The 15,792-nt window shown below is 36.6% G+C and overlaps 1 protein-coding gene across 1 annotated transcript; it reads left to right on the plus strand.

Annotated features, from left to right (window-relative positions):
• Positions 1–6,875: 6,875 nt before the first annotated feature.
• LOC136237596 (deleted in malignant brain tumors 1 protein-like) lies at positions 6,876–15,679 on the plus strand. The gene is made up of 8 exons (XM_066027801.1): positions 6,876–7,081; positions 8,066–8,261; positions 8,908–9,044; positions 9,974–10,169; positions 12,413–12,564; positions 13,350–13,397; positions 14,352–14,613; positions 15,226–15,679. The coding sequence occupies exons 1-8, from the start codon at positions 6,982–6,984 to the stop codon at positions 15,512–15,514; spliced, it is 1,380 nt and encodes a 459-aa protein (XP_065883873.1). The 5' UTR covers positions 6,876–6,981; the 3' UTR covers positions 15,515–15,679.
• Positions 15,680–15,792: the final 113 nt, after the last annotated feature.

The following is a 15,792-nucleotide window of genomic DNA, read 5'->3' on the forward strand; positions in this document are numbered from 1 at the left end:
TGGGCTTGATTTTTTCACTGTTTTACGTTGCTTCGGCCCAAGAGGTGCCTTTTGGCACGCAGTACATACAATGCATTCTTCATGGATTTACCAGTGTCCTCCTTTGTGTCCCATTCATCTTTGCTGACAGCGAAAAGTGTCGATTTGGCTGTAGCACGTGGTGGCTTCCCTTCGAAATGGAAATTGTCTGTGTTTTTCATAAAGATTACTCTGATTGCAGATGTGCTTTTTGAATAGTTCTTGATTCATGCTGCTGTGTAACGGGTTAATCATTTTTAAAACGGGTTGAATATAGCTGACAACGAATACTTCACTTTTCAGGTGATAATCGATATAACTGGGGCGCGTGGCACAATTTCTTTCGGTATGCATGGATTGCAGGGGTGCTTTTTGAACAGTTCTAGATCCGAAATGCTGTGTAACGGGTCAAACAAAGCTGACAACGAAGCGTAATAGTAGGGCAGCTTAATGGAAAAATTTGAGTGAATGTGGACATTCCGGACAAAAGCACCAAACTTTCTCCAAATGTTGTCTACCCTATCACCCTTCAATTTTTGATAGGAACCACACAATTATTTATGCATTTAGCGTACTTGGTGTAATGAAACCAAGTGAACATGAAGTCATACATTGTGTTCCCATGCATTTTCTCATCATAATATTGATATTATAATAACATAATGGCAAAAATCAGTTGTAGTAAAGCAGCCATACATATGGCTGTCATTGACAACTACGTTTTACTTGTGGGATTGAGGTTTTAATACTTTCTAAGGTAAATAGCCTATCTCTATGTTCAGTGTTGTTAAATACACAGATGTAGTAGAACTAAAGTTTTATTATGGATTGAAGTATGTGTTTGATCTGTCAGCCAAAAGACAAAGGAACCACTGAAATGCCAACTCAATGCAAAAGGAGACAGGGACCTGTCAGTAGCATACAACTGATCATTTCTCACTAATGTCAGTGCTTGGAACATTGATAGTTGTCCTAAAGTTCAGCAATGATATTACAACTGAAGAACTAGTAAACTAGGCAGCATGGCATAAGTCTTGTTATGTAAAATTAGCAATGAGAAATTAAAGAGCTAGAGCATCCAAAATTCAAGCTAAGGAAGGTACTGTAGGAGGCAGTATTTCAGGTGTGATTTCCCATCGACGCCAGTCAACAGATAAGATGGTTCGTCCTGTCTTGTCTTGTCTTACCAATTGTAGGAAAGGAGATTATATATCCTAGGTGTATAGAAGGAGATTAACAGAGTTGGATTTAGGGAGTATATTTTCTACTACAAGTGCAAGAACAAAGTGATTGCAATATTAGACTCAGTTATAGTTTTTAGCAATGTATACGTATATACAAGAGATGTTAAAACAGGCTACCACATAAGATCATGAATTATATAGATGGTATTGTTGGCTAGAGCTGCCAAAAGTGTGTAAAAAGACATTACAGGTTACAAAGTACAGTAAGTTTCCACCTGGTTGTCAGCAACAGTCAGTGCCACCCTGTCTCGTATCCATGATACTAAAATATGGTGTTGACTTACAATGTCAAGATTCCATCGATTCACAGGAAGGCCTCACAATTTCACAAAAATTCCTTTTTAAATTTCAGTAAGCACACACCAATTACTTTTGAGTCTCATCATTAATTTTATTGGGGAGAGAGGGACAACCTCCATTGCCTCTCTAATTCACAGAGTAACTAGGTCTAAAAAAGTAGTAAACCATCATATGACTTAGGTGTAATATAATAGCTACAACAGGGTTTTTGAAATAGAAAGCCACTTAACAACTGCTGTTTGAAGGAATACGAAGAGAAGAGAGCTGTCGTTCCAGCTAATGTGTCTGTTTACTGTTGGTGCACTTGACAACCTTGATCACAATCCTACAAGTACCACAGCCAAAAGTCCACTACATGGAACAGGAATTTGTCTCTTTTAACAATCAATATTATATAGAAGCTGACATGCAGCTCTTATGAATGGCCAAACCAACTGCACCCTTGATAAGGACTTTAAAATTGGTAAGTTCAACCATCTTGTAGCTTTCTGTCAAAGCCTTATTGGATGGCCTTTGGTGCTGGCAAACAATTTAATTACTTAAGTGTCATCTGTCAAAAGCTTGAGATACATTGCTCTGTAGTTTCATAGGTTGTGACACTACATCTTCATTTTATGATAAGGGTAAGAGATCAGAATTGGAGGTATGGAATTGTTTCAATAATGTAACACAAACATTCAACTACATGACACTCCACCTTTAAAAATAGATATTGATTCTCTGCATTTCTGGCTGAAACCTTACAATTACCAAATATTGATTGTGCCTACTAAAATTCATGCATTTGATAGTGACAGACCGTTAGCAGCTATAGACAGTGTTGGGAGTAACGCGTTACTTATGTAACGCGTTACTTATGTAACGCGTTACGTAATATTATTACTTTTGTGGTAACAAAGTATAACGAAATACGCTATGAAAACAGGTAATATAACGCAAGATACTTTACTTACAAACGTAACGCGTTACCTAAGTAATATAATTACTGTAACGAGTCTAATATGACGTAATATTATTACTAAAAGTAACGAAGTTACTAATCTCGTTAGTGATCCTCTGAGTAACGCCTAACCACAACGAAGTAACGAGGCCTACTGAATGAAGCTTATTCACTAGCTTCTTACTTATAACCAAGATTTGCACATTGTCCAACAACGCAATCATGTCACGTGATAAGGTGGTAGTTTCACACGTGACAGCTTAAGGCTGTGGACACAAAGTAATATAATATGTAATATTATTATAGTTACTTTATTTTATAGGTAATATGTAACTGTAACTAATGCAAGTAATATGTAATAAGTAACTAGTTACTTTTACAAAGTAACTTGCCCAACACTGGAGCCTATAGAAGTTTTTTTGTGATTCAAAATGTCTATAGACCATGCTTACATGAATGAATAGCAAAGTATATAAGTCCCTTCCAAGCATTGGCGACACAAACACACTAAGAGCTGTTACTTCAAGCCATTAAATGGATATAACCACTAATGAAATAACGTTAACGACGCGCTGTGGTGGATGCCCAGTATGGAAATTCATAGAGTAGATTACTAAGCTACACTTCACTGCCTGCTTTGAAGAGCAATGTGTTTCACATATTGCTGTGAAAAAATTGTGAACACTTGACACTTTAAACACATAAAGCTGCAGCTACCACCATGCAGGATCAGGTAACATAGTTAAGCAGGACACATGTACATAGATGGATTGCATTCCATCTTACGAGCCTCTGAGATTAAACTCTTACCTTGCTGACATGATAGAATTTCGTTCACACATTGCTGCTAAGAGGTGACCAGAAACTCATTTACAACAGAACAAAGAAATGGGCAGGTAGCTATAGTTTATGTATTTAACCAAAAGGTCTACCAAAACATTTGAATATAGTTATGTGTAATTCTTCAACTCTATGAATATGACCAATTAGCTGCCACCACCCTTCTCACTCATGCAGTTTCTTAGCAAACAGCTAATTTTAGGAGAACTTTATTCCACATGCAAATCCTTGCACATTACTAGCTACTAGTTACATGTGAATGATGATCACATCTAGTTGGTCTCATAATGTTATTAAGGCATACAGGTCTCCAAATCTGTATAGTAAATCTGTGAACTAAAAAAATTTAATGTGATACTAGCTATAGACCACCATATGAGAGTGCTGTAATCCAAACATTTTGTTTTCTTATACTACATCATAATTCTTGCATGGCTTCTATTTAACTATAAACCAACATTGCAATTAATAAACCATCTAAGTGTCATTAGTGTTTTTTTTCCTGCAATTAAGTTCTACCAATAACCTCTTGTACCAAGAGTCCATACTATAAGACCCCTTTATTATGAACTATTGATAGTACACGTATACAATCAAAAATCAGTAATTTATTGTTATACATTACATACACTTGTCAGAAAGTGCCCAGTGGCAGTGACACAAAGACTAACACCTGTTGGTTTGACAACCATCCACTATAGGATTGCGGGAAAGACTATACCACAGTTGGCTGTGGTGCCTCAACAGAGACTAGGGGAGGTCACAACATTACAGTATACTGTGTTAACGTCATCCATGACTGACCAAAGAGTTGAGATTAGCCATATTGTATATTGTCAATGTAGACTTGCGTGCATCATGTATCAGGTAATGTAGACAGTACGATGCAGCTAATGCACACAGAAACTAGCTATATGTAAAATGATGTGATATCATCATAGCTAAGTTGATAGCTTGCTTCAGTTATAAAATTAATGTAAAGCAACATTACAATAATATGTCACCTGAGCGATAACCGGGAATGCTAGGATGGCATCAACTTAGTCACTGGACTGTAGCTATGTTACACATAATCACCCACATAACTGTAAAGGCATATATTCCCATTCCTTATATATACACTAGGGGAAATTTTTATGGTGTACATGTATAATATTCATAGCCACTTACATTTCCTTTATTATTATATTCATGAAATGCACTACTATATTTCTTTTTTATCTCCTGGCAACCAAGTGCAGGTTATTTTATCATAGTAATCAGCACCTTTCCACAAATCCAGGTATATCATTGTAGTATACATTAAAGTACATAGCATGAAGATGGTGAACCGCTGAAACAGTAAGTAAAGCCATTGCTAGATATTTACTAAAATAAACACTTTGTCACAACGCCATACTCCCCAGCTGTCTGTCACTATTCATGACAAATTCTAACATCCATATTGTACAAAGACACAAAGTGTAACACACAATTTAGGCCATAATATTTACCTTGGCATACAGTACATAACTATCCAGCTCCGTGTGTTGACTGTTTACATTGTCATGTTGAAAGCCCTAAAGGGTTGAGTATCATCATTGTATGCCATAGCTTGTTTTTTCTGTAGCATGGTAAGTCACTGAGAAATATGGTGTAGTTGATTTAGATACAATTCTGGCATCACGTAAAGTTAATTATAAAAGTAAAATAGAGCTTCCTTAGTATAACAATTCATATACCACTAAAAAGTTATTGCAGCAGCATAATATGGGTTACAGTGTTACACATTGTTATAGAGACACTCTGTTATATGATGTTGAAAGCCTATGTTGTGTTGAGAACCACGTTTTGGCTCAGTATTACACTGAGCTAAACACAAGAAACCTGTAGTATCCATTTGATCAGTTTATAGCAGCATTTTCACTAGTCATGAATGTGGTGAAAATCCGGCTTAATACTCATTTTATCTACATTTCTTGTAAATGTTAAAACAATTTACTGCAATGTGACACTAACAGGAAATTGTACAGAAAATGTTCAAAAACATTTCCTGCATGATAACTCAAATAGGAAATTCTAAAGGAAATCATTAAAAAAATTTCCTACGTGCTGACACAAGCAGGACATCTTACTTTTCGTGCAGTGGTAGAAATAAGGGAGGTGAGTAGCTGCAGCACCGGTGCGGTATAATGGTTATGAGTGTGGATGCCCGGGATCGAGCCCCTGCCTCTGAGACTTTTTTTTTCGCTTTCTTAGGTTAAAGTTTTTTTTTTAATGCACGTGACTGCCTACCATTCCAACTTCGACTCTGATAACTCCATATCGCCCTGATATTGTTGTGTACAATTCGCAAGTCCATTCTGTTGCTATGTTGGAATTGACCTGTCCACCAAACTCTGTCCATCATTATTATTATTATTATTTACCTAATACCTATACTGTACAACTTCAGAAATGAAGAAAAATGTACAGACGAATCACAAAAAAATAATTTAATACGGTAAGTAAATTATAATTTAATTATAGATTTAAATACTTCAAGTGAATTAGAGTTTTTAGCTAGGTTAGGTAAATCATTCCAAAGTGAAATTGCTGCTGGAAAAATGAGGACTGATATGAGGTCTTTGATGCTTGCATGATAGGAGGTTAAAAGGATGGTAATTTCTTGTTCTGGAATATGTTGCAAAGTTAGTATACAAATCAAATGGGATATCAATTTCATTGTGGATAATTTTGTACATCATGGATAATCTTAATTTTGATCGTCTGGTTTCAAGTGATTCCCAGTCCAGCTGGTCCATATGGTTAGTTATGCTAACAGTAGGGTCACGTGTGTATGTATTGGTCACAAACCGGAATCAGCACGGAATAGAAAGCAATCAAAAGTTGAATATTAACAATTACTGGCAGAATTTGACAGATTAAGTATCTCCAATTATTATGAAACTATTGAAATTTCAACACATGGCCATTACCAACCAGCCTCCATTGGAAACTACCTTAATTCAAATTTTCCAACCCTACCATAACTAACCCCAAATCTACTGTAAGGAAATGTTTAGATGATGCTGCCTACCAAAGTATTCTAGCCTCTGAGAGGATATTTTTGGCTAGGAATAATAAAGAGTGGCTGGATGTGACTAGTATTAGCTAATTTATATAGCTTCCTTTTTATATTCACACCCTTGCCATGCCCACGCAGGTTCTTCATTAGGACCATACACGTGGTCGCATGTGACCGAGGACTATCACACTTTCTGTAATTTATGTACTCTGTAATTTATGTACTTTCATCACTTCATAATTGATGGTTTTCTAAATATTTTGTTGTGTACTTACTTATAAGTTTTTGCTATGTAATTGCAAATATTTTAATTTTTGTACAGATCAGACTTCACAGCCTCCTTGAGCCTCATCCACCTGTAACACTAATACTAATAATACTATCTACGGACTTCAACGATAGCCACTATATTTTATTATCACGTGATTGATTCTCTATTATTAACGACAGTGGCGGGCGGCACTAGACTAGGATACGGGTAAAAACGATTGCTTTTGTGAATCCCGTAAAATAGAGGGTGGAACTTGTCAAAGTTCAAGGTAGACTAAACTCGAGACTAAAACGCCTGAATTAGTCCAAGATAACTTATACCGATGATAGTACATGACTGTATCAAGGGATTGTGTACTCTCCGTACTTTTGGTGGGGCGTATCAGTTAGCGATCGTCTTAGTTTTCACTACACTCCGCGATGGTGAGTTAGCCGGTACAGTTGATCTTTTGTATTGTAAACGATCAGGCTGTTTACTACGTATGTTTGTATATATGCTCTATCATACGATATAGTCTTAGTGTCTTCTGTAGGATACTAGCTGCCATGACAAGCATGAGCTTAGCAAGGAAGCTTTGTGTTGCTTGAGCGTAGACTTTGATTGTTCCACCCTTGCTTCCTTGCTGCTGAAATTAAACCGGTCGTAATATCATGAATACTTAATGATAGACTGCTGGTAGACTGACAATGTCACTGGCATGGCCATCCTCTTTCAATTTGCTAGTTGATACACTTGCAAAAGACTGGGATCAAGAATTTTGATCAAAATTTTGATTTTTGCCTTCTTGCTTCTAAAAAAGTTGTGATATCTTGATTGTCAACTGTCACTATATTGTGTGACTAAACGTTAGTCTTCGAAGGTGTTTGATCACCACTTCTAAGGACATCTTGACTGCTTGCAACAAAGCCTCTTGTTTGCTTGATTAAATTTAGATCCCAGTTGCAAGTGTTTCAGCAGACAGTAGAGAAGTGACTACCCCTTGTCATTGCCCCCACTAATCCCACATGCATACAGTAATCTCATCAGTTATGTTTATTATAAGGTCAAGGGAAGTGACCTATCCATAAAATATTATCTTATGACTGCAGATATATAAAGAGGGAGAATAGAGCAGTAATGTAGCTGTTGATAGATTCTATGTTTAGTACACCCTCCAAAAGACTGTAATTGTTAATACCCTCAGTGACATTATGGGATAAACTGTAGCACGATCAATTCTTTTCGGCCTATAGCTACCACTCAAAGTCTGCTGTCACACTTCAAAATTTTCATTCTGAAATGTATAGGCTTACGAAGTAATTCACCACTGTACAGTGGATATCAAATCAAGTGATTATCTACATACATACCAAGCACTTGAAGTTACAACTTGTTGTAGAGTTTTCATGTATTTAAATGTTCTGTAGTTATGGCTCAACGCCATGGAGATCTACGATTAGCAGGATTTTTTGCTGATCAAGGTTCTGGTAGACTAGAAATATTCTTCAACAACCAGTGGGGTACAATATGTATTAATGGGTTCACAAGGGAGAGTGCAGATACTGCCTGTAGGCAACTTGGTAGAAGTAGAGCATTGTCATTTGGTGAAGCTGATGGGCTTGGGTATGTGTTTGATATTGTACTGCATAGACATACTTGCTATGCATATAGCTCCAAGGAATGGCCTAAGTTCAGTAAGTTATAGGGTTGTTTCATATGCAAATTTGATGATGACCAGTCTAGTCAGCTGACGTTATAATATTGTCCCACAGGGGTATAGGTTCTTATGTATATGAAGCCTGTAGTACACATATAAATATAACAGTGAGATCTTTACATAATGGGGCCTAGAAAACCAACCTGGCTATATACAAACATTATGCTAAATACTATTGAAATCCAGTCAAAACAGAATACATATATTATGTACACATGATTGGCCAAGTAGGTTATCATGACTTTTTTGGTACTTGTTAATGAGATCATTTGTTTCCTGTAACTAAGATGGTTTCCATCAGTCATTAAATCTTCATAATAGGATGTGTGATCATAAGCTCTTTGAATCCTCTAAGAGGCCAAACTGTGTAAGTGTACCTTTAGGGAATCAATTTTACAAAGTCTATAGGGATTAAAATATATATATACACCATATGCATGCAAACTTCGAGGTACATAAATTTCAACAAAATTTCTTTATATTGATACATACTATATGAAGAATGTGTACAGCTATATGTTAACACATTATTTGGCTTATTTGTTACTTTAGGTTTGGTCAAGGTAGTGGGACTATTCATTTTAGTGAAGTAGATTGCTCTGATGATGATATACATATTCTAAATTGTGATAACGATGCTAATAGGGTTAGCCAGTGTAGCCATGGTGATGATGTTGGAGTAGTCTGCTGTAAGTGATAGTCCGTAATTATTTTTGCTGTCCGTTTGTGTGTAATTTCCCTAATAAAGCAAATTATTGTTCACACATATAGCACAGTGTGAAAATGTAATATTGTGGCAGTCCATTATTGCAGGCTGCTTTAAGTATGCCCAGAATTCTTATGCTTGCAACAATTATGAGTAAGCTTTGTTTATGGAACAACTTTAATATAACTACAATACATACCGCTCAAACGCAACATTATCTTGTGAGAGCCTAAGCAATGAAAACTCTTGGTAATGAAAGGGTGTGGCACCCATTTCATTTGGGATGAATACTCATGAGCAAAACAGGTACCACACTGTTTAAATAGTGATTTTTTTTAATCCCTTGCCCTTTCACAAAACAATGCTGTGTTTGAGCGGTACGTACGATACCCCATGCAGTATTGAATTAGGAACCTCCAGGCCAATGTCCTAACCATTTGACCTCTACTACTAACACTTTCAGTACTCATGACAGTAGATAGTTGGACAGTCAGTCAGTCAGTGGGAAAATCCTATGAAATCTTGTACTGCGGTAACTTGTATCAGGTTGCTTTGAGAGCATGCTTGGACTTGATTGTACCTGACCTGTACTACTAATTTGCTATGGGGTAATGCAGCTGGTTTCTGATTAATTTGTGATCCATACTGTTTGGTTAATTATATGCTAGAATTTTCATTTTTCATTGTGTGAAACTTGTAAAGTACTCTCTCTGCATGTGCCTCAAATGATTGATAACACTTAATGTTAACTCTGTGTATTACCATGCATAGTGAAACGTTAATGGTAGGTATCACTATTCATGATCTAACATCCTGAATTGAGCCTATAGACTATTAGATAATGTATAATTGTTGAAACTTATTCTATGAGTTACTCAACTCTGATGTAATCATTAGTTGTATTTCTTTTAGCTGGTACCCCAGCCTTCCAATTTAATGGAGGTGTGAGGCTGATTGATGGTCCATATCGGTCAGAAGGAAGACTACAGCTGTATTTCTTCGGTGTGTGGGGTGGTGTATGTGAAGGAAGTTTTGGTGCACTAGAAGCTGATGCTGTATGTAACAGACTGGGGTACACACGCAGCAGGGGAACTAGAGCTGTTAGCAGGTATGTATGTAATGGTTGTAACACGGGCATAAGAACTTTTCCTGATATGTATGCCCTCTGCCCTTGGGCCACATGGGCCCGAGTGATTTGTCTGATATGTACACCCACATTCTTGGGCTGTCATATGTTATATGGACCAACTTGTGAAATCCATTATGGGACAGCAACAACTGACGTTGTGACTACGTTTGTTAACATGAGCAGGCAAGTCCTAAGGGTATCATGGAATGGTCAGTTAAACAATTTTACAAGTATTTTAAAGCTTTTACAGACTGTTTACAACATTTACTAAACATCTATAAGGGCAATTTAAGCTTCACTGTGGAGTGTTTATTTTGTGTTACTCGGCAAATTGCTTCCATCTGAGTGCTGTAGGATGCAAAATTGGACACATGGTTTTCATCACGTGACCAATAATACACTCCCATAATCGATTTCGGCTTGTCAATGAGTTTTTATATAAAGAAATTGGCGGTACCACTCCCATCATCAAGGCCATAGTACATTTTAGTACCATATGGTTTAAGTTAAATGTACCATGGCCAGCCAGGGTTTATAAGATAATTTATGTACCCTGAAATTTTACCTTTGAAGTTAGGTAGTACTGTACATATATAAGAAAACTGACTAGCATTTGGAACAGAGTTGTATATATTGAAACTACTGTGGGTAGCTTATTAGTTTGTTTATCTGATTTGTCCCATTGCAGTTCCTAACGTGTGTATGCTAAAAAAAACAAAAACATTTTTGAACTATAGAAGGCTGAAGCTAACATGTCAAGTTGTACAATACTTATTCCGTTAGTCATAATTACCAGTGAACAATTTCTCTACACATCAAATAAACCCTCTTTCATGAATCACACCACCTCTCTAACTCAGGTACACTTTTACGTATACCTTGAAATGCATACATGTGACCCGCTGAGCAAAAACCGGACGTTTTCGCAAAATTATAGTTTGCCCTAAAACCGCTTTGATATACACTGGGTAAAAATACGAGTGCTACATGACAAATTTATGCACGATTTAATCGTGTTCATACACACTGAAATTAGTTTCAAAATAAAACCTATATGTCATTGGATTCACCTGCTTATGGAGAGTAAGAAAATCTTTGTTTCGTGTTCGCACAGCAAAGGATACATGAGTTATTGGTATTTGTTTACTATGCGGTAAAAACGACATCCATTGTCATCATTTCTTAGTTGGAATGGTCTTCTGCTTGAGGAGTACAGGGAAGGCACTATACCTTGTTTGATTTGCCAGTTCATGGTGCACAGATTGAGCTAAGTCCCATCTCAGTAGCTTGCTTTAACCGTGAGTTATGATAGATTGTCTGAGTGCCTGTAATTCTTTCCCATATTGTTGCTGTACAAATCGAGTTTATCACTGTTCCAACTGTCTAGTGCTATGACTCCAAGACCGTTCATTACAAAAAGTTGAAACTTTGGCTGTCCACTCTTTTGTTACTATAGATTACAGCGATACAATAAAATTGAATTCGAGGAATGTGCAAAAATGGCCGGTTTTTGCTCAGCGGGTCACAAACTGCAAACTCTATGAGGTGGGCCTTGGCCTTGCTTGCTACTATAAAAACAGATGGGTTCACTCATGATGGGATATAATCTGAATGTACAGTATATGGGTTTGTCGACTTGCAATGATTGTTTATCAACTTAATAGTTGTTTAGGGAGAAGTGAGTGTTCCTTCTATGTTTATGTTCTAGAGCAAGGTACATATCACACACTTGTAAGTAAGCACCAACTGTATCCCAACCACAATGCTACAGTGCTACAGTGTAACATTACATAGTTTGTTTTGTTATTTTGTTTTTTCAGTTGCTTTAATTGATTTTATAATGGCACTATTTGTTTAGCACCTAATAAATAAAATTTTATGCTTGTTATGTAATTCAATGCCAAAGTCATGAATGTTTTATATTATTATAAACAAGACCTTGCTCTAGTTCAATAACCAAAGTTAACGTATGTGTTGTGTAAGTAGCCAGGGATTTGTGAGAATGTTTGTTTATAATACTGCTTGTCATAATAAACTATACGTATTACATACATGTACATTTTTTGCTATTTTATGTATTTGTGTATACATGTCAAAGAGTAAAGCTATTGTATAGAGTCAAATTTACGTGACTCAGTGTACAGTACATGTGTAACACATAGTGACATAAACGTTTGATGCACACATTGTGTGCTTCATGTGCCTTTTTATCTAATCCATAGAGCAGATGATGGTAGTCCTGTTTGGTTTACTTCTGCTTCTATCAACTGTCAGTCAACCAGCTCTTGTTTCTCTAGCTGTTATCGTACTCCTACAGAAGGAACAGACCTTTCAAGCAGATGCCCATTATCTGGAGACATTTATATCTCTTGTGGTAATATAGTATAATGTGTTGCAGGGTCATGTGTATGGCCGTAACCAGGATTTCTTAAGGGAAGTTCTATGATAGGCTATCACAGCAGTGGGGGTCTTGGGGCACTGAGTAGTTTTGGAATTATAGTACTAGACAGTAGGAAGAGCAAGATGTTCTACGGCGACTATACTGAGATAAACTACAGATACTTACATTTGCAGCCATAACTTACATTTGCATTAGTCTGCAATGTTGCAATTTGGGTTAAAATGTTCACCATGCATTAGCAAATCAACCAAGGTATAGTGTTAGCCCTGTAATCACATGCGCATCTGGCGATTTAGTTGAGAAATGATGACGATCTTGTTTATGTCTTACCACATTGTAAACAAACACACATGACACGCATACAGTTGGGGCTACAGAAACAAAACAAAGGTTTTCGAACTCTTCATGAGGAGTCAAAAAAGATGGTGTATAGTTTAATCGATTTGAGTCTTAATTCTTTGAGTAATGGCCCCATAAAAAGTTGTATATTTTTTTCTTTGTAGCATGCATAATTTTACGAACTTTACGAATTTTTCCTTTTTTCTCAATATGCATGCTAGTGCGAACAAGTCGGGTTTTTGCTGAGACAGTCAGTGAGAAAAAGTGCAAACCTGTACAGTGCTACTGTACTGTATGATATTGCTTTTTGAAAAGGCTAATATCACCAATGTATTATTTCAATTAACTGCAACACAATTTTTTTCTGTTATATACATGCAGTACACGTTACTGATGTGTGTATTTACTTACTTTTTTAGATTTTACAACTGCTTCATCATCAAGATGTTTACTGACTCCGACAGATCGTACGTTACTTGTGCATATTTAGTTCTATATAAAATATTCATGTGCACTGTCAACTCATACTGCCATAAGTATAATATTATAGTTACTCTGTTTCTGAAGGTGATTATAATACTTTTCAGAATCACTGGCACACATGTACCATGTATATTAATATTAACCAAATGCTTTAATAGAACAGTCAAGTGCTCTGAGCCCTGAGAAAGAGAAATAACATTTCAGGCAACCATATAAAAGTGTCAAGAGCATATTTTGCTCCAATACAAATTTGGAGGATTTAATGGCTTCCCTAGGAAATGTATGGTGAAAATTGTGAATATTATAAATATTGTGTCTGAAATTTATTTTAACAAGTCAAACAGTACTACAAATGAGCCAAACTTCAAGACGTTGTGTGATTCTATCCTTAAATATTTTTGAGGGTTCAGCTCAATACATACATACAGTGGAACCCTCAGTTTTCCAGATCCCTTAGAGCAAGGGGCAGTCCATAAGTCTGAAAAGTCCATATCTCAGAAACTGTATGTAAGTAATCGCATAAAGAATATTTTAAAAATTTTCAGTGTTATCAACTACCCTAATAGAACAGTCACTACTCTAATAAAGCAGAGTTTGGTTATCCGAGAATCTGGATAAGTGGGCTAAGAATCCACTGTACTATATATAAGGGCTTTATAAATATAACTTGCGACCTGGGAAATAATAGGCAGAGGGCTACTGCCCTTCCATTTTGCAGAGTGGAGGGGCAGTGAGATTAAGCATAAATAAGACAATAACTGAATTAGAACACAAACTCAAATGCTCTAATAGAGCAGTTATGTAATCACCATTATTAAACTCCTTATTTCCCATGACCAGTTTTTAGGTGGCCTTACCAAATTGATTATAGATCATGTGAATGGACACAACATTCAATGAGCAATTGTTTTAGCATTTTATTTTAATTCACACTGTAGCTCCATTTGTTCCTAGAGTTAGCAACAGTGGTGGTGGATCATCATCTAACACTGAAGATACCAATCCTGTAGTATTGGCCATTGTACTACCAATAGTAATAGGAATACCAGTGTTGATCATGCTCATTGTGTTCTGTTCTGTGTGTGGATGGTTTAAAGCAATAAAGAATTGTACTGAAGGGTTCTGTGAGTGTTGCTGTGAAGGATGTCTCAGCTTCCTCAGATTATTTGATATACGACAATACTTCAGACACAGAGAAAGGTATTATCCATTCATTGTACTCTTTTGTTGTTTGTACTATATACTAACTGGCACAAGTTATTGTTTCTGAAGACCTTTGCATTGAGACATTTCCACTTATCCACCTCATTCTTCCTCTGATGCATTTAAGTACAGTATAATGTAGAAATTGTACAGGTCTTAGCAAAAGTTGCTATTTCAATAAATTTGTTGTTTATTTGCTAGTCTATTGAGCTTAATTGTACTCCACCAAGAGAGTGTTAGTGGAAGTTTGACATTCTGGTATCCCTTTCCTGCAAGACAGACATTGTCACAGTATCAGGTTAAAGGAAGCTTGCAGTAGAAAAATCTGTATTAACAAGAAACATAATTGCATACTCTTTGTAGCCAGTGCATAAAGCAACTTCTGTTTCATTTTGTTTGTATGTTAATGCTATTAAGTACCAAAGTTAAAACACCGTCACACATCTGTAAGGAAAATACAGCATAAGGGGGTGTGTCACTAGAGGCTAGTACAGCATCAAGCAAAGCCTAGTGCTGCTTATATTTGTCTTAAGACACTCCCAAGTGCTGTATTGTTCGTACACACAAGCATAGGTAGTGCTTTAAGTGCTGTGTTGTGCTTCCTGGTAGGTCTCCTCGTATAGCGAGGGAAAGATCACCAATTGAACTAGTGGAGGTCGGACCTGTTGGAGCTGTAGAGTCAAGACCATCACGACAATCATCTAGTAGCAGTAGTAGTAGTAGTGAAGATAATTACAAACCAGGAGGGGATAAGCCACCTGACTATAAACATGCTCTTAAGTACCGTGAAGCAAAAGAGAATGAGGGTTTTCCTGAACTGTCACTAGTGGATGATGCACCACCACCACCACCACCACCACCACCACCACCACCACCTAGTTATGATACCACTGTATAAAAATCATTGTGTATAGCTATTAAATTATCATAAAATTTTTGTTTATTTTTTTTTCAGGTTGTGCATGCATACTGAACTGTACATTGCATTCCTTACCAACTGGTGGACACATACATATAGCAGTGCAGATTTCATTAATTAATGTTTATTAATGATTTTATTCTAGCTACTGTATAAACAGTGTAACTTATATGGAAATAAGCCGTTTTTGGTGCTACGGTGTATTGGTATGCTGTAATGGTTGCAGGTAATAATAAGGGCCACGTGATTATAACCAC

This window comes from Dysidea avara, chromosome 11, assembly GCF_963678975.1.
Source record: "Dysidea avara chromosome 11, odDysAvar1.4, whole genome shotgun sequence".
NCBI classification, from domain to species: Eukaryota; Metazoa; Porifera; class Demospongiae; order Dictyoceratida; family Dysideidae; genus Dysidea; species Dysidea avara.